A 20469-nucleotide genomic window follows, 5' to 3' on the forward strand; every position below is an offset into this window, starting at 1 on the left:
TAGTAATACTCGTATCTCGGACTCCGGTAGCCGTAATGGGCCGACAATCCATCAAGCGGTGCGGCTTCAAAGTCGTACTAAAAACATTTTGACAGATTTTTGAGTGCCGTGTGTAATGTTCTCTATTTTCAATGGAACATTTAAAGTTTTGGTGTGGTTTACTGGCGTCATACTGCAGTCTACACGTATCTCTTATGTGTGACTGCCATCTACTAGTCACTTATCATTACACCATGTACCAAGTAAAATTGCTTCGAGGTCGGTAAGCACAACCAGAATTATTCCGTACATCAGGCGCACTGGCGATTTTTGAGAAAATGAAAGGATTTTAAGTGCGCCTTATAGTCGGAAAAATACGGTAAATCCAGCATGCTCACCTTTTATTGTGAAACAAAATACCAGATAATACATGTATGTCTGCGAATGGGTGCCATTTGGCGGTCCTTATACACACACCATAGTAATACTCGTATCTCGGACTCCGGTAGACGTAATGGGCCGACAATCCAACAAGCGGTGCGGCTTCAAAGTCGTACTAAAAACATTTTGACAGATTTTTGAGTGCCGTGTGTAATGTTCTCTATTTTCAATGGAACATTTAAAGTTTTGGCGTGGTTTACTGGCATCATACTGCAGTCTACACGTATCTCTTATGTGTGACTGCCATCTACTAGTCACTTATCATTACACCATGTGCCAAGTAAAATTGCTTCGAGGTCGGTAAGCACAACCAGAATTATTCCGTACATCAGGCGCACTGGCGATTTTTGAGAAAATGAAAGGATTTTAAGTGCGCCTTATAGTCGGAAAAATACGGTAAATCCAGCATGCTCACCTTTTTCCATTGCACGGTGTGCGCGGCAGAGGCCTTGGTCTTGCACTGCCACTCCACCTTGTCTCCAAGCATGACGACCTGAGGCTCCACTGGAGTCACACTCACGGGATCAATGTCTGACAGGGACAAAGAGAGACATACAGGGGGGTAGAAAAATCAATTAGAAAGCATGTCATAAATCTCCTAAGAGGGTTACACAAAGTGGAATATTGTTAAGTCCATAAGCTAATGCCCCTTTCTCTGAAGTTAAGCCCACTTTGTGCTAAGCCCGTTCCACACTATTGCGAGGTTATCTCCCGCCTAAATGTGTTTGATAGGGTCAAATTAGGGCACTGTGCTGTGGATGACTTTAAAGCAACACGCCAAGCGTGAACAATCGAATTGGACCGGCGCAGCCTTTTAATTTCCACGCTTTAGGGACGGAGGAATCACTCACAGTGCACGCTGAGGTTGATCTCTCCCTTGAGGTCGGCCTCTATGTTGTCGAAATCGAAGGCCGTGCACTTGTACACGCCGGTGTCGGTCCGCTTGGCGGATTTCAACACCAGGAGCCCGCCAACACCGTTCACGGTTTTACCCTAGAAAGGACATCTTTATGAGGAAAAAGTGCTTTTAAAAAATGGGACCCTTGTGTTCACCCATACATCTTTGCTGAAGTCAAACTCCGGCTGAGGGTTCCCGTCGGTCTCGCACTTCATGGTGACGTTATCGCCCTCCTTGACGGGATGAGTGTTGAGGAGGGTAAAGGTCGCAGTTTCCGAGGGATCTAGACAGACGTGGGAGGAACAGGTGAAAATTCCTCCTTTGGATAAGCTTCCACTCGCACTTTATCATCAATTGAAGCATTCCACACACACTTTTCCAGTGCCTCATCTTCCCTTTTTTTCACATTCTTCTTCTTCTGGGGTGAAGTTGGTCAAAAGGTCAAATGGTAATGACACATAGTCTTTAAAAAACATGCATACAAGTGTTATAGTAATGACTACAATTTGTTGTATTGAGCACTTGTGTGTATCTCGACCTCTTTGGGCCTCAATCATAACAGTAAACTAGACGAGGCAATTCCTGAAGAAATTGTGTGTGAATGTTGAAGTAGTAACATGTTGAATTGAGAAATGGTAAAACGGAATTCCTGGAATTTCGGGAAAACTTCTTTTTTTTGTCCTGATTAAGAGGAATGTTTTGACGGTGGAACAATTGAAATGCGTTGAAAAATGTGGAAGGAGTAGTCGCCAGAAAAAAGGGTGGAAATAGAGCTTTGGAAAGCCAGGAATTATGGAAAATCCTGGAATTCTTTTGAACTTGGAAAACATGTAGTTTCAATTTCCAGGATGGTGGAATGTGTTGAAGGTGGAATGGTTTGAATCGGTTGAAAAATGTGAAAATGGTCATTTTTCAAACTTTCACCAATTCATTTTGAATGGGAAAAAGGTCCCGGAAAACCTGAAATTCTGGGAATTTTAGGAATTTTTCAAGGGGAATCCCGCGATTCCAGAATAGGCTGAACAGTTCGAAGTTGGAACGGTTTGAATCGGGAGAAAAATGTGGAAGGTAGAGCGCGCCAAAATCTGGAGAAGAAGAAGAAGTTTAACTAGACGAGGCAATTCCTAAAGAAATTGTGTGTGAATGCTCCAAAGCTGAAGTTGAACTAAAATCCTGGACATTTTTTTTTAGAATTGTTAAAGGAGAGCACACAATTCCCAAACAGGCTGGATATTTTGAAGTTGGAACCGTTTGAATCAGATGAAAAATGTGGGAGTTGTAGAACTTTGAAGAATTTTTTTGGAAAATTCCATTGAAATCAATGGGAATTTTCCCCCAAATTTGGGAATTTTAGGAAAAGCAGGATTTTTGGGGGGGAAATGGTAAACAACTTGAATGGTTTGAAATTGTTGAAATGGCCGGTGTTGAAATTGTTCAAATCAGTAGAGAAATGTTGAAGTAGTAACATGTTGAATTGAGAAATGGTATTAAGGAATTCCTGGAATTTCGGGAAAACTTCGGGTTTTTTGTCCTGATTAAGAGGAATTTGAACTTGGAAAAACTGTAGTTTCAATTTCCAGAATGGTGGAATGTGTTGAAAGTGGAATGGTTTGAATCGGTTGAAAAATGTGGAAATGGTCATTTTTCAAACTTTCACCAATTCATTTTGAATGGGAAAAAGGCCCCGGAAAACCTGGAATTCTGGGAAATCTGGGAATTTTTCAAGGGGAAGCCCGTGATTGCAGAATAGGCTGAACAGTTCGAAGTTGGAACGGTTTGAATCGGGAGAAAAATGTGGAAGGTAGAGCGCGCCAAAATATGGAGAAGAAGAATAAATTTAACTAGATGAGGCAATTCCTGAAGAAATTGTGTGTGAATGCTCCAAAGCTGAAGTTGAACTAAAATCCTGGACATTTTTTTTAGAATTGTTAAAGGAGAGCACACAATTCCCAAACAGGCTGGATATTTTGAAGTAGGGACAGTTTGAATCAGATGAAAAATGTGGGAGTTGTAGAACTTTGAAGAATTTTTTGGAAAATTCCATTGACATCAATGGGAATTTCCCCCCAAATTTGGGGAATTTTAGGAAAAGCAGGATTTTTTGGGGGGAAAATGGTAAACAACTTGAATGGTTTGAAATTGTTGAAATGGCCGGTGTTGAAATTTTTCAAATCAGTAGAGAAATGTTGAAGTAGTAACACGTTGAATTGAGAAATTGTGTTAAGGAATTCCTGGAATTTCGGGAAAACTTCGGGTTTTTTGTCCTGATTAAGAGGAATGGAATTCTTTTGAACTTGGAAAAAAGGTAGTTTAAATTTCCAGAATTGTGGAATGTGTTGAAAGTGGAATGGTTTGAATCGGTGGAAAAATGTGAAAATGGTCATTTTTCAAACTGTCACCAATTCATTTTGAATGGGAAAAAGGTCCCGGAAAACCTGGAATTCTGGGAATTTTTGGAACTTTTCAAGGGGAAGCCCGCAATTCCAGAATAGGCTGAACAGTTTGAAGTTGGAACGGTTTGAATCGGGAGAAAAATGTGGAAGGTAGAGCGCGCCAAAATCTGGAAAAGAAGAAGAAGTTTAACTAGATGAGGCAATTCCTGAAGAAATTGTGTGTGAATGCTCCAATGCTGAAGTTGAACTGAAATCCTGGACATTTTTTTTAGAATTGTTAAAGGAGAGCACACAATTCCCAAACAGGCTGGATATTTTGAAGTTGGAACCGTTTGAATCAGATGAAAAATGTGGGAGTTGTAGAACATTGAAGAATTTTTTGGAAAATTCCATTGACATCAATGGGAATTTCCCCCAAAATTTGGGAATTTTAGAAAAAGCAGGATTTATTTGGGGGGAAAATGGTAAACAACTTGAATGGTTTGAAATTATTGAAATGGCCGGTGTTGAAATGTTTTAAATCAGTAGAGAAATGTTGAAGTAGTAACAAGTTGAATTGAGAAATGGTATTAAGGAATTCCTGGAATTTCGGGAAAACTTCGGGTTTTTTGTCCTGATTAAGAGGAATGGAATTCTTTTGAACTTGGAAAAAAGGTAGTTTCAATTTCCAGGATGGTGGAATGTGTTGAAAGTGGAATGGTTTGAATCGGTTGAAAAATGTGGAAATGGACATTTTTCAAACTTTCACCAATTCATTTTGAATGGGAAAAAGGTCCAGGAAAACCTAGAATTCTGGGAAATCTGGGAATTTTTGGAATTTTTCAAGGGGAAGCCCGCGATTCCAGAATAGGCTGAACAGTTCGAAGTTGGAATGGTTTGAAAATGGTAAACAACTTAAATGGTCTGAATGAGTTGAAATGGTTGGTATTGACATATTTCAAATCGGTCGAGAAATGTTGAAGTAGTAACATGTTAAATTGAGAAATGGTATTACGGAATTCCTGGAATTTCGGGAAAACCGGGAATTTTTCCAGTTCAAAAAACAACTTTGTTTTTTTGTCCTGATTAAGAGGAGTGTTTTGACGGTGGAACGGTTGAAATGCGTTGAAAAATGTGGCAGGGAGTAGAGTCGCCAGAAAAAAGGGTGGAAATAGAGCTTCGGAAAGCCAGGAATTCTGGAATTATTTTGAACTTGGAAAAAAGATAGTTTGAATTTCCAGAATGTGTTGAATTGGTTTGAATCGGTTGAAAAATGTGTAAATGGTGAAAGTTTGAAAAATGGCCAATTCATTTTGAATGGGAAACAATGTCCCGGGAAACCTGGAATTCTGGGAATTTTTTACATTTTTCAAGGGAAAGCCCGTGATTCCCGAATAGGCTGAACAATTGAAGTTGGAACGGTTTGAATCGGGTGAAAAATGTGGAAGGAGTAGTCGCCAGAAAAAAGGGTGGGAATAGAGCTTTAGAAAGCCAGGAATTCTGGAATTCTTTAGAACTTGGAAAAAAGATAGTTTGAATTTACAGAATGTGTTGAAGGTAAAGCCGCTGCTCCTCCACATGGAGAAGAGCCAGGTGAGGTGGTTCGGGCATCTGCTCGAGATGCCACCCGAACGCCTCCCTTGGGGCACGTCTGACCGGCAGGACGCCAAGGGGAAGACCCAGGACACGTTGGGAAGACTATGCTGGCCTGGGAACGCCTCGGGATCCCCCGGGAGGAGCTGGACGAAGCGGCCGGGGAGAGGGAAGTCTGGCCTTCTCTGCTTAGACCTCGGATAAGCGGAGGAAAATGGATGGATGGAAGGAGGTAACCAGATTACACCCCGAGTTATTGGTATAGCACCGAGGAGGCTCAGCTTTCACAGACGCTTGTTAGCTGTCAGTAATGTGAGCGTGTAATCCTTTAAATCACGCATTTAGCTATCTCGTTGGTATCTTCGTCGATCGTACATTTGCCTGCTGTGGATCACCTTCACTCTCGGGGGCACTTCCTTATCTCGCCTGTCGTAGGTAAGATAAAGCGCTCGTAGTTGATAATGGAGAAAGATAGCTGTAGTTCATAGGGTCGCCGTTATTTTAGAAGCTGATATTTTTTTGTTGTTGCCCTCACAGTTGAGGTTGATGGTGATGGAGTCGGACTTGGTCTGTTTGTTCTGGTCCCCCAGCATGCTGTACTCCACCGTGCACTGGAACACCGAGTCCTTGTCGGCCTTAGTGGGCTGCATGTACAAGGTGCTCTTGATGGTGTACAGACCCGACGCCTCCTTCACCACCGAGGGAATCATGTAGGTTTCTGACGGGGAAGGCGAGACAAAAAATTTGGTTGAATGAGTTTGTCCGACTTGAGGTAATACTCATACATACTTTCTTTCCTGTCTTTGACCTCAGGTAGCGGCTGGCCATCTTTGAACCAGATGATCCTCGGCTGGGGGTGTCCATTCATTGACACGCAGGTACCGATCTAGTTATCCACAAAGAGTAACTTCGAATGAGCTGCATCAAAAAGTGTGTCCTTACTCGGTTTTACCACAGAATTTGCATCCAACTACAAAACCCAAAACCAGTGAAGTTGGCACATTGTGTAAATGGTAAATAAAAACAGAATACAATGAATTGCTAATCCTTTTCAACTTACCGTATTTCCTTGAATTAGCGCCGGGGCGGTAATTAATTTAAAACCTCTTCTCACTCCGGCGCTCACCAAAGGCATGCGGTAAATTTAGTGTGGTGTAAATTTGAGTGTGATGTAAGGATACCATCATGAAAAGCACATTTAATAGAAAAAACGTTATTATGGTCTTACCTTTACTTATAAATGAAGTCCATGCGCCGCTCCTTCGGAGCAAAAGCATCGATAACTTGTTTATAGAAGTTTTCCTTATCTTTCTTCAGTTTTAAAAGTCTCTCTGTCTCGATGGAGATATTCCTTTAATTATTACCTCCTGCTTCGATTGAAAGTCCAGTTTAGAAAACTGTTGTTGTCACTTCTTCTGCAGCCGAGTAGTCGCAAGAATGATCCCTGGGATCACTAGCGCCCTCTAGTACCATGAGGCGGGAGTCATTTAATGACTCATATTTGACACACGCAGCTATATTAATAAAACATTTTTTCAAAATAAAGCACTTTGAAAGACGCAACTCCAACAACAAAAAGTCAGCTCTCCACCACTACAAACTAACACAATATTAATAATAAGAATTGCAATTATATAATAATACAATATTGATATTGTTTATTTAAAGGCCTACTGAAAGCCACTACTAGCGACCACGCAGTCTGATAGTTTATATATCAATGATGAAATCTTAACATTGCAACACATGCCAATACGGCCGGGTTAACTTATAAAGTGACATTTTAAAATTCCCGGGAAATATCCGGCTGAAACATCGCGGTATGATGACGTATGCGCGTGACGAAGTCCGAGTAACGGAAGTTATGGTACCCCGTAGAATCCTATACAAAAAGCTCTGTTTTCATTTCATAATTCCACAGTATTCTGGACATCTTTTGCAATTTTTTTAATGAACAATGAAGGCTGCAAAGAAGACAGTTGTAGGTGGGATCAGTGTATTAGCAGCGGACTACAGCAACACAACCAGGAGGACTTTGTTGGAGCGCTAGCCGCCGACTTCACCTTGACTTCCTACGTCTCCGGGCCGCCAAACGCATCGGCATTCGTCCTTCTGCCGATCGCTGGAACGCAGGTGAGCACGGGTGTTGATGAGCAAATGAGGGCTGGCTGGCGTAGGTGGAGAGCTAATGTTTTTAGCATAGCTCTGTGCAGTCCGGTTGCTAAGTTAGCTTCAATGGCGTCGTTAGCACAGCATTGTTAACCTTCGCCAGCCTGGAAAGCATTAACCGTGTATTTACATGTCCACGGTTTAATAGTATTGTTGATTTTCTATCCATCCTTCCAGTCAGGGGTTTATTTATTTTGTTTCTATATGCAGTTAAAGCACGATGCTATCACGTTAGCTCGTAGCTAAAGCATTTCGCCGATGTATTGTCGTGGAGATAAAAGGCACTGAATGTCCATTTCGCGTTCTCGACTCTCATTTTCAAGAGGATATAGTATCCCAGGTGGTTTAAAATACAAATCTGTGATCTACAATAGAAAAAGGAGAGTGTGGAATCCAATGAGCCAGCTTGTACCTAAGTTACGGTCAGAGCGAAAAAAGATACGTCCATCACTGCCTCTCAAGTCCTTCACTGTAACGTTCCTCATCTACGAATCTTTCATCCTCGCTCAAATTAATGGGGTAATCATCACTTTCTCGGTCCGAATCTCTCTCGCTCCATTGTAAACAACGGGGAATTGTGAGGAATACTAGCTCCTGTGACGTCACACTACTTCCGCTACAGGCAAGGCTTTTTTTTTATCAGCGAGCAAAAGTTGCGAACTTTATCGTCGATTTTCTCTACTAAATCCTTTCAGCAAAAATATGGCAATATCGCGAAATGATCAAGTATGACACATAGAATGGATCTGCTATTCCCGTTTAAATAAAAAAAAAATCATTTCAGTAGGCCTTTAAAGTGTATTTTACAATTTTTCAGTAACTACAGTTGGTCGCTACATCTGTAAGTGCAAATTAAAACTCTACTATGCAAAGCGAAAGCCATTTATCAACAACACCCAGAAACGCTGCCGGCCTCGCTGGGCCCGAGCTCATCTGAGATGGACTGATGCAAAGTGGAAAAGTGTTCTGTGGTCGGACGAGTCCACATTTCAAATTGTTTTTGGAAATTGTGGACTTTGTGTCCTTTGGTACAAAGAGGAAAAGAACCATCCGGATTGTTATAGGTGCAAAGTTCAAAAGCTAGCATCTGTGATGGTATGGGGGTGTATTAGTGCCCAAGACATGGGTAACTTACACATCTGTGAAGGCACCATTAATGCTGAAAGGTACATACAGGTTTTGGTGCAACATATGTTGCCATCCAAGCAACATTATCGTTGACGCCCCTGCTTATTTCAGCGAGACAATGCCAAGCCACGTGTTACATCAACGTGGCTTCGTAGTAAAATAGTGCGGGTACTAGACTGGCCTGCCTGTAGTCCAGACCTGTCTCCCATTGAAAATGTGAAGTCTAAAATACCCCAACTGAGACCCCCGGACTGTTGAACAACTTAAGCAAGAATGGGAAAGAATTCCACCTGAAAAGCTTCAAAAATGTGTCTCCTCAGTTCCCAAACGTTTACTGAGTGTTGTTAAAAGGAAAGGCCATGTAACACAGTGGTGAACATGCCCCTGTGCCAACTTTTTCGCAATGTGTTGCTGCCTTTAAATTCTAAGTTTATGATTATTTGAAGGAAAAAAAATTAAGTTTCTCAGTTTGAACATTAAATATCTTGTCTTTGCAGTCTATTCAATTAAATATAAGTTGAAAAGGATTTGCAAAACATTGTATTCTGTTTTTATTGACCATTTACACAATGTGCCAAATTCACTGGTTTTAGGTTTTGTAGATGTTAACTGGCTGTCCGGCTTTGCACAAGTAGGACTGCTTGTATATTATCGGAGAGTTTAAATGCAAGCCGATAACAATCTGATATTTAATTTTTTCGCTGATATCAGATATCAAATATTAATACCGGCTCAGGACACCCTTGTTATTAGATCGTGCAAATGCATCAATGAACTGCGGACGCACCTCGGAGCTGATGGTCTCTCCCACGGAAATGGCTTGACTGGATGGGCGTGTGAGGTCTGGCTTCTCAGGGGCAACTGAGGGAAGATGAAGAGAGGATGAGGATAAACAATCATATCATTATGAGTCAGAGGAAGCAACGCCTGTACCTCCAACCTCCCCCGCTTGCACAGACACACACAAAACACCGCTGCCGCATTCATGGGCTGCTGACCTTGTTCATTAAGTTGAGCAGTAAATATCCTGCTCGGCAGTATTCTACCATGACCTCGGTCACGACATGATAAGGGTCAACAGACTCACATAGCCACAAAAAACACTCCAGAGCTTGTAAAAGCAACACCACAGGTGCCAGATCCCCCCTCGTATTTCTTCGCTTTTCCACCCAGCACAAACGCAAGGTCGGGTTATCGCCGCCAGCTGTCCCTTACTTAAACAAACAAACACACTTTCACCATCACCAAACAGCCCGAAAACTAGTATCGTTTTTGTGTAATAAGAAAGAAGCACACTGCAAAAAGTCAGTGTTCAACAAACAAGGACAAAAATACAAAAATTAGGTGTATTTTATTTGAATTAAGCAAAATTATCTGCCAATAGAACAAGAAAATTTGGCTTGTCAAGACTTTCCAAAACAAGTAAAATTAGCTAACTTCAATGAACCCTAAAATACCTTAAAATAAGTATATTCTCACTAATAACAAGCGCACTTTTCTTGGTAGAAAAAAAAAAAAGAGACCTTTTTGCTCAATATGTTGAAAAATATTCTTAAATTAAGTAAATACTAGTGACATTATCTTGACATAATGATATGCACTCGGCATTACATTTCTTGAAACCAGCAAACTTATACTAAAAACTAATTTATTGTTCTTAATGGAAAGGCAACAAGACAACCGCTTGTTACTCTCGGGGTCTCCTAGCCGCTCAGGCAAATCATATTGTCTGAAAATGCATTTTTCCATGGATAACATGACATCATCGCGCCAAGTGCGTGCTCTTTCAGTCAATTAGTGCGCATATAAACAGCCTGGCCAAAAAAAATGTAATTGTAATTTTGAAGAATTTATCTGAATGTGCATGAACTATTTCTGTTCAAAATTGTTAGAAATGTTAAATGTTTAAATATTAACTGTCAGTTTACTGTACTGTGCCAACTGCACTACTATATGAGTACGTATTTTCTATTGTTTCATTGAAAATAAAAGAGCAAAGTCCATTTGGCTGTCATCTGTTTTAATTAAGAGACACGGTTGTGTCAAAGTCATGATTTTTTTTTTTTTACGTGCTCGAAATAAGAAATTATTACTTTAAAAAAGTAGTTTTATACTTGTGAGTGTTGATGACACAGCTTTGCAACAGTTGATATTCTAGTTTCAAGCATGTTTTACTCAATATAGCTCATCAAATCTCAGCAACAAGCTGTAATATCTTACTGAGATCATTTAGGACCAAAACACTTAAAACAAGTAAAACACTCTAACATAAAATCTGCTAAGTGAGAAGAATGATCTTATCAGACAAAAAATAAGCAAATATCACCCTTATTTGAGATATTTCATCTTACTTAGATTTCAGTTTTTGCAGTGTACCGAGTCATACCAAAGACTTTACCTCCCTGCTTGGCACTCAGCATCAAGGGTTGGAATTGGGGGTTGAATCACCAAAAAAGATTCCCGGGCACGGCCACCGCTGCTGCTCACTGCTCCCCTCACCTCCCAGGGGGTGATCAAGGGTGATGGGTGAAATGCAGAGAATAATTTCGCCACACCTAGCGTGTGAGTGTGTGACAATCATGGGTACTTTAACTCCCGAGTCAAAATAATTGCCCAGGCCTGCTTTAAAAGGTCGCCCTGCGGCTGTCGTGAGAAAAACCAGACGACTGCAGCAAAGTGGAGACTGTGGAGTAGAATACCACAGACAAGATACGTAGTGTTTATTCTTGTCACTTCTAGCCGTGTGTACCCCTGCAGGTAAGTACCTACTCTTGTCAAATGGTCAGTGAATTAGTCTTATTTCGTCTCTTACAGTAACATGCTTTTTGTTTCCTGCCAACCCTAGCAAGAACAAGCACCAGCTCACCCCTCCAGAGACCTCATAACTCCCGCTATGTAAAAAAAAACAAAACGCCAAACAAGACAGATGTCATATAATTCACTCCCCCCTTCCCGTGGATTCCTGCGAACAAATGTGGCCGATGAATAACGGCGGCATTGTGCGGCAAGGCTGTGGGCACTAAGTGCTTCAAACAGCACTTCACTGCGCTGTTGTCAAACACTCCGCTGTTAATAAAACTCGCCCACTTGCCACCGACTGAGCTCCGTTTTACGAGTTTAAATTCCAGTACATCACAGTTAATGGGTAACAAGTAAGAGCACTTTGTAGCCTGACGACTACTGTTTTTTGCCCCTCTAGTTTCGGTTGATACACCGGCGGTACGCACGCATACTTGCCAACCCTCCCGATTTTCCACCCGTACAACTATATTGGGGGCGTGCCTTAAAGGCACTGCCTTTAGCGTCCCCTCTCACCTGAAAAGGAGACTATTATATATGTCTCCGTTATCCATAGGTTTATCTATAAGCCATAAAGTAGGCAGGCACGGAGCTATTTCTCAGCGTGTGTTTATTCCAGCCAGCACGTTGAGACACTGACACACAACATCCGCATTCCCATCATGCATTGCTTCAAAACTACGGCAAGTAGTAATGTCCAAAAAAACATAACAGAGACGAAGCAGAAGAACGAAGAAGAGACATGGCGACGACGAGTAGGAAGAAGAAGTACGCTTGCAAGTTCCAAAATGATTGGGAAAAAAATAATTTCAGTTCATCCAGGACAGCTCGAAGGGGAAGGGGTATGCTGCCTCCACATTTTGTAGATCAGACTTTTGTGTGTGTGTATATGTGTAAATAAATGAACACTGAAATTCAAGTATTTATTTTATTTATATATATATATATATATATATATATATATATATATATATATATATATATATATATATATATATATATATATATATATATATAATAAAATAAAATAAATATACTAGAGGTGTCCGATATTATCGGCCGATAAATGCTTTAAAATGTAATATCGGATATTTTTTTTTATTTTTATTATCGGTATCGTTTTTTTAAAATATATATATATATATTTTTTTTTTATTAAATCAACATAAAAAACACAAGATACACTTACAATTAGTACACCAACCCCAAAAAATCTCCCTCCCCCATTTACACTCATTCACACAAAAGGGTTGTTTCTTTCTGTTATTAAAATTCTGGTTCCTACATTATATATCAATATATATCAATACAGTCTGCAAGGGATAGAGTCGGTGGAATTAACACATTATTATGCCTAATTTGGACAACCAGGTATGGTGAAGATAAGGTCCTTTTTTTAAAAAATTAATAAAATAAAATAAGATAAATAAATTAAAAACATTTTCTTGAGCAAAAAAAGAAAGTAAAACAATATAAAAACAGTTACATAGAAACAAGTAATGAATGAAAATGAGTAAAATTAACTGTTAAAGGTTAGTACTATTAGTGGAGCAGCAGCACGCACAATCATGTGTGCTTACGGACTGTATCCCTTGCAGACTGTATTGATATATATTTATATATTGTAGGAACCAGAATATTAATAACAGAAAGAAACAACCCTTTTGTGTGAATGAGTGTAAATGGGGGAGGGAGGTTTTTTTGGGTTGGTGTACTAATTGTAAGTGTATCTTCGGTTGATATTGGTATCGGTAATTAAGGGTTGGACAATATCGGAATATCGGATATCGGCAAAAAGCCATTATCGGACATCCCTAAAATATATATATGTAGCTAGAATTCAATGAAAGTCAAGTATTTATTTATATATATATATATATATATATATATATATATATATATATATATATATACATACAGTATATATATATATATATATATATATATATATATATATATATATATATATATATATATATATATATATATACATACAGTATATATATAAGAAATACTTGAATTTCAGTGAATTCACTGAAAGTCAAGTATTTATTTTATATATATATATATATATATATATATATATATATATATATATATATATATATATATATATATATATATATATATATATATATATATATATATATATATATATATATATATATATATATATATATATATATATATATATATATATATATATATATATATAAAATAAATACTTGACTTTCAGTGAATTCTAGCTCTAAATTTACTCCTCATCCCTTAACCCCGCCCCCCCAAATCTCCCGAATTCGGAGGTCTCAAGGTTGGCAAGTGTGGTATGTGGTTGCATGACGGATGTTTAATCGGGGGCGGCTGCGGGGGAGGGGGGGGGGGGGTTAAGGACACACGGTGTGGTGGTGGCGGAGGTGTTATCCTTCGGTGGTAAGTGTTATTTATGTGACAAGTATGAGACATGACAGATGTGATTGAACTCTTCATCAATTGTGTCAAGAGTGATTAGATTGCGGTTAATTGACCTTTGCTGAACTTACTGAAGCAAATTGCTTAGTATTGGTGGCATATGTTCATAGGGCACTATGTTTGCGCTTAAGTGTTTTCTTTCACCCACTCGAAGTTAATATTATTCTCCCAGAGTGGGGCCAAAAAATGCGGAAGTCTGGAATAGCGACGGGCTCGTTTACTAACGAGGAAGACTTTGCCGTGACGTCTTTTTTTTTTTAATCGGCCGTGCGAAAATCCTGGAACATGGTGGCTTTCCTGACACAAGGTCATTGAAATCCGTGGAGAAGGTAACACTTTTAGTTTGAAAAGGCAGTATTCATCCAGGCCACGCTAGATGTGGTAAGTGCGTCGTCATGGTGATGTAGCGTGTGTATGCAAGTGCAACAGCGTCTTCTTCCTGGCGGGATGTGAATATTAATCTCTAGATAAAACTTTGTTTTACATCTTAGTATAACCGCCGTTATGTCTGATGTAGGGTTGTACGGTATACCGGTATTAGTATAGTCCCGCGATACTAATGAATAGAGATGTCCGATAATGGCTTTTTTGCCGATATTCCGATATCCAACTCGTAATTACAGATTCCGATATCAACCGATACCGTTATATACAGTCGTGGAATGAACACATTATTATGCCTAATTTTGTTGTGATGCCCCGCTGGATGCATTAAACAATGTAACAAGGTTTTCCAAAATAAGAGAATAACTTCAACTTAAGTTATGGAAAAAAAAATGCCAACATGGCACTGCCATATTTATTATTGAAGTCACAAAGTGCATTATTTTTTTTTAACATGCCTCAAAACAGCAGCTTGGAATTTGGGACATGCTCTCCCTGAGAGAGCATGAGGAGGTTGAGGTGGGCGGGGCTGGGGGGGGCAAGGTTGAGGTGGCGGGGGGTGTATATTGTAGCGTCCCGGAAGAGTTCGTGCTGCAAGGGCTTCTGGGTATTTGTTCTGTTGTGTTTATGTTGTGTTACGGTGCGGATGTTCTCCCGAAATGTGTTTGTCATTCTTGTTTGGTGTGGGTTCACAGTGTGGCGCATATTTGTAACAGTGTTAAAGTTGTTTATATACGGCCACTCTCAGTGTGACCTGTATGGCTATTGATCAAGTATGCGTTGCATTCACTTGTGTGTGTCATAAGCCGTAGATATTATGTGACTGGGCCGGTTTTTGACGCTCTGTACTTCTCTCTACGCCCGTGTACACAGCAGCGATTTAAAAAGTTATACATTTTACCTTTTGAAACCGATACCGATAATTTTGAAACCGATACCGATAATTTCAGATATTACATTTTAAAGCATTTATCGGCCGATAATATCGGTAGTCCGATATTATCGGATATCCCTACTAATGAATCATATTCAGTACTATACCGCCTCTAAAAAGTACCAGTCCACCCCTTTTTTTAAAAATAAATAAATAAAACTTTGTTTTACGTCTTTGTATAACCGCCCTTATGTCTGATGTAGGGTTGTACGGTATACTAGTATAGTCCCGCGATACTAATGAATCATATTTGGTACTATACCGCCTCTAAAAAGTACCGGGTCCCCCCCCTTTTTTAAAAAAATAAATAAATAAAACTTTGTTTCACGTCTTAGTATAACCGCCCTTATGTCTGATGTAGGGTTGTACGGTATACCGGTGTTAGTATAGTCCCGCGATACTAATGAATCATATTCGGTACTATACCGCCTCTAAAAAGTACCGGTCCCCCCCCTTTTGAAAAAAAAAAACAACAACTTTGTTTCACGTCTTCGTATAACCGCCCTTATGTCTGATGTAGGGTTGTACGGTATATCGGTAGTAGTATAGTCCCGCGATACTCATGAATCATATTCGGTACTATACCGCCTCTAAAAAGTACCGGTCCCCGCCCCTTTTTTAAAATATAAATAAATAAAACTTTGTTTCACGTCTTTGTATAACCACCCTTATGTCTGATGTAGGGTTGTACGGTATACCGGTAGTAGTATAGTCCCGCGATACTAATGAATCATATTCGGTACTATACCGCCTCTAAAAAGTACCGGTCCCCGCCCCTTTTTAAAAAAATAAATAAATAAAACTTTGTTTCACGTCTTAGTATAACCGCCCTTATGTCTGATGTAGGGTTGTACGGTATACCGGTGTTAGTATAGTCCCGCGATACTAATGAATCATATTCGGTACTATACCGCCTCTAAAAAGTACCGTCCCCCCCTTTTAAAAAAATAAATAAAACTTTGTTTCACGTCTTCGTATAACCGCCCTTATGTCTGATGTAGGGTTGTACGGTATACCGGTAGTAGTATAGTCCCGCGATACTCATGAATCATATTCGGTACTATACCGCCTCTAAAAAGTACCGGTCCCTGCCCCTTTTTTTAAAATATAATTAAATAAAACTTTGTTTCACGTCTTAGTATAACCGCCCTTATGTCTGATGTTGAGTTGTACGGTATACCGGTACTAGTATAGTCCCACGATACTAATGAATCATATTCGGTACTATACCGCCTCTAAAAAGTACCGGTACCCCCCCCTTTTTTGTTTTAATAAATAAATACAACATTGTTTCACGTCTTAGTATAACCGCCCTTATGTCTGATGTAGGGTTGTACCGTATACCGGTATTACATGCTACTGTTTACTGTCCATAAACTAATGATATAAATGTGAACTCACAGAAGACTTTGAGCTTAGTGGAGGCTTCTCCAGCGCCAGCAGGTCCGGCGGTGACCAGGCAGATGAAGACCAGCTCGTCAGAGGGTTTGACCGACGTGATGGTCAGAGTAAAGTCCTCGTCGATGCTCACCCGGCCGCTCAGTGGGGTGCCCTGCTCGCTTTTAGCCTCGCCGCCCACGGTGCGGTAAGCTACTCGCTTCCTGATTCCCTGCTCCTCCTTAGAAGGGAAAGAAAACATTAAAGGCAGCCTATTATGCAAAGGATCTTAATGAAGTTCAAACTGGAATGTGTCCCGAGAGACTATTTCTGAGCAACAAACATTAGACACCGAACACTTTCAAGGAGGAACCCAGCTAAATGTGGAGGTTTTAATATTGTTTCAACAATATGTGTATTCATTATGAATTAATTAATCATCCATCCATCTTCTTCCGCTTATCCGAGGTCGGGTTGCCCAGACTTTCCTCTCCCCAGCCATTTCGTCCAGCTCCTCCCGGGGGATCCCGAGGCGTTCCCAGGCCAGCATAGTCTTCCCAACGTGTCCTGGGTCTTCCCCATGGCCTCCTACCGGTCAGACGTGCCCGAAACACCTCCCTAGGGAGGCGTTCGGGTGGCATCCTGACCAGATGCCCGAACCACCTCAACTGGCTCCTCTCCATGTGGAGGAGCAGCGGCTTTACTTTCAGCTCCTCCCGGATGACAGAGATTCTCACCCTATCTCTAAGGGAGAGTCCCGCCACCCGGCGGAGGAAACTCATTTCGGCCGCTTGTACCCGTGTTCTTGTCCTTTCGGTCATAACCCAAAGCTCATGACCATAGGTGAGGATGGGAACGTAGATCGACCGGTAAATTGAGAGCTTTGCCTTCCGGCTCAGCTCCTTCTTCACCACAACGGATCGATACAGCGTCCGCATTACTGAAGACGCCGCACCGATCCGCCTGTCGATCTCACCATCCACTCTTCCCTCACTCGTGAACAAGACTCCGAGGTACTTGAACTCCTCCACTTGGGGCAAGATCTCCTCCCCAACCCGGAGATGGCACTCCACCCTTTACCGGGCGAGAACCATGGACTCGGACTTGGAGGTGCTGATTTCCATCCCAGTCGCTTCACACTCGGCTGCGAACCGATCCAGTGAGAGCTGAAGATCCTGGTCAGTTGAAGCCATCAGGACCACATCATCTGCAAAAAGCAGAGACCTAATCCCGCAGCCACCAAACCAGATACCCTCAACGCCCTGACTGCGCCTAGAAATTCTGTCCATAAAAGTTATGAACAGAATCGGTGACAAAGGGCAGCCTTGGCGGAGTCCAACCCTCACTGGAAACGTGTCCGACTTACTACCGGCAATGCGGACCAAGCTCTGACACTGATCATACAGGGAGCGGACCGCCACAATCAGACAGTCCGATACCCCATACTCTCTGAGCACTCCCCACAGGACTTCCGAATGCCTTCTCCAAGTCCACAAAGCACATGTAGACTGGTTGGGCAAACTCCCATGCACCCTCAAGGACCCTGCCGAGAGTATAGAGCTGGTCCACAGTTCCACGACCAGGACGAAAACCACACTGTTCCTCCTGAATCCGACATTTGACTATCCGGCGTAGCCTCCTCTCCAGTACACCTGAATAGACCTTACTTTAATTGATCATATTATTTTAATTATCAATCAAATATTACTTTCCAAATGACTTAAATAAAGTACAGGCCAAAAGTTTGGACACACCTTCTCACTCACAACACAACTGTTGGTCCCAACCCCATTGATAAAGCAAGAAATCCCACTAATCAACCCTGATAAGGCACACCTGTGAAGTGGAAACCGTTTCAAGCAACTATCGAGAGAATGCCAAGAGTGTGCAAAGCAGTAATCAGAGCAAAGGTTGGCTATTTTGAAGAAACTAGAATACAACACATGTTTTCAGTTATTTCACCTTTTTTTGTTAACCACATGTGTTCATTCATAGTTTTGATGCCTTCGGTGACAATCTACAATGTAAATAGTCATGAAAATAAAGAAAACGCATTGAATGAGAAGGTGTGTCCAAACTTTTGGCCTGTACTGTACATAAAAGCGGAACTTATGATGATGCCTATCTACATTTAAAATACTTCCTTGTTTTCTCGGTCGGTGTTTGTCAACCATATTGTCTGGTGTGTCGTGGGAAATGATGCAATTTCACCTCGTTGGTGTGAAAAATATTTTTTGAAAACCAATAATTATGTGCTGTCCAGATATCGACAGTGTAGCCGTGTAATACTCTTCCATATCAGTAGGTGGCAGCAGGTAGCAAATTGCTTTGTAGGCCTACTTTGAGACAAGAGAATTAGTGGTGCATTGATGGTTATGATTACCGTATTTTTCGGAGTATAAGTCGCACCGGAGTATAAGTCGCACCTGCCAAAAATGCATAATAAAGAAGGAAAAAAACATATATAAGTCGCACTGGAGTATAAGTCGCATTTTTTGGGGAAATTTATTTGATAAAAGCCAACACCAAGAATAGACATTTGAAAGGCAATTTAAAATAAATAAAGGCTGAATAAGTGTACGTTATATGAGGCATAAATAACCAACTGGTATGTTAACGTAACATATAATGGTAAGAGTCATTCAAATAACTATAACATATAGAACATGCTATACGTTTACCAAACAATCTGTCACTCCTAATCGCTAAATCCCATGAAATCTTATACGTCTGGGGCCGTACTTATCAAGCTTCTTAGAGTGCCATTTTACTCTTAAGTCCTGAGAATTTGCGAAATTTAGTCCTACTCTCAAACTTAAGAATAAAAGCTTTTTATCAACGTTCTTAAGTCTAAGAATCACTCCTACTCTCCACGATATTTAAGAGACCTTCAGAGGTGTCTTAAGTGGTTAGGAGTTGCCAGCAGGGGATGGCACTGAGGCGAGAGAGACGTGCGCGAACGTTCAGGGAACGGAACAATGTTTGTTTGTTTTTTGATGACGAGCAGCTGATCAAACGGTATCGTTTAGACAGAGCGGATATTATTTTTGTCACATATTTAATACTTTTCGATTCCTTGTTGATTTCTGCATGTGTCTGCAGTGGGCTAGTATATATAGAGCCACCCACACCAGTTTCAAATTAGTTGCCTAATTAATGAATTGGAAAGAAAATGTTATGACAGTAGCGTATGTGTGTGGCCGTGAGGTGAGTGACGTCAGTGAGTGTGTGGGCGAGAGAAGAGAGGGAGCGGTAGCGTGAGTGCCGGCGGGGACTAGTTTGTTTTGTATTATTTTGTAGTTTATTGTCAAAATATACACTCCCATTGTCCACTTAAATATTTCCAAGATATTTCTTTATTCTTAGACAACGGATTCCCTTCCGTGATTGGTCATTTCTATGGACACAGAAATGACGTCACCTAAAATTGCGTTTACGGCACATAGTAATGTCGTAATTCAGCTCTGAGTGTGACACTTAAGATTCAGTCCTACACTTCGCTGAAAGTGTGAGTAAGACGCTTGATAACTAACTTTTAAGTGCAGCTTTCAGCCAAGAATTTATTTACTCTTAAGTCAACTCTTAGCAGACTTCTTGGGAGTAATTCTAAGAAGCTTGATAAGTACGGCCCCTGGTCTCTTACGTGAATGAGCTAAATAATAATATTTGATCTTTTACGGTAATGTGTTAATAATTTCACACATAAGTCGCTCTTGAGCATAAGTCGCAACCCCGGCCAAACTATGAAAAAAACTGCGACTTATAGTCCGAAAAATACGGTACAGTCGTGGAATGAACACATTATTATGCCTAATTTAGTTGTGATGCCCCGCTGGATGCATTAAACAACGTAACAAGGTTTTCCAAAATAAATCAACTCAAGTTATGGAAAAAAAATGCCAACATGGCACTGCCATATTTATTAT

General features: G+C 40.6%; 1 protein-coding gene across 2 annotated transcripts in view; it reads right to left on the reverse strand.

Annotated features, from left to right (window-relative positions):
- The window catches only part of bcam (basal cell adhesion molecule (Lutheran blood group)), a 193960-nt gene that overhangs the window by 46503 nt on the left and 126988 nt on the right, over nucleotides 1-20469 (reverse strand). For both annotated transcript variants that reach the window (XM_062063945.1, XM_062063946.1), the window contains exons 3-9: nucleotides 16568-16784; nucleotides 9368-9441; nucleotides 6073-6169; nucleotides 5819-6001; nucleotides 1480-1601; nucleotides 1272-1413; nucleotides 836-951 (exon numbers count right to left, since the gene is read on the reverse strand). In XM_062063945.1, the coding sequence (XP_061919929.1) occupies nucleotides 836-951; nucleotides 1272-1413; nucleotides 1480-1601; nucleotides 5819-6001; nucleotides 6073-6169; nucleotides 9368-9441; nucleotides 16568-16784 (951 nt within the window). The remainder of the gene's footprint in view (nucleotides 1-835; nucleotides 952-1271; nucleotides 1414-1479; nucleotides 1602-5818; nucleotides 6002-6072; nucleotides 6170-9367; nucleotides 9442-16567; nucleotides 16785-20469) is intronic.

The sequence above is a fragment of the Entelurus aequoreus genome, linkage group LG11, assembly GCF_033978785.1.
Source record: "Entelurus aequoreus isolate RoL-2023_Sb linkage group LG11, RoL_Eaeq_v1.1, whole genome shotgun sequence".
Lineage (NCBI taxonomy): Eukaryota > Metazoa > Chordata > Actinopteri > Syngnathiformes > Syngnathidae > Entelurus > Entelurus aequoreus.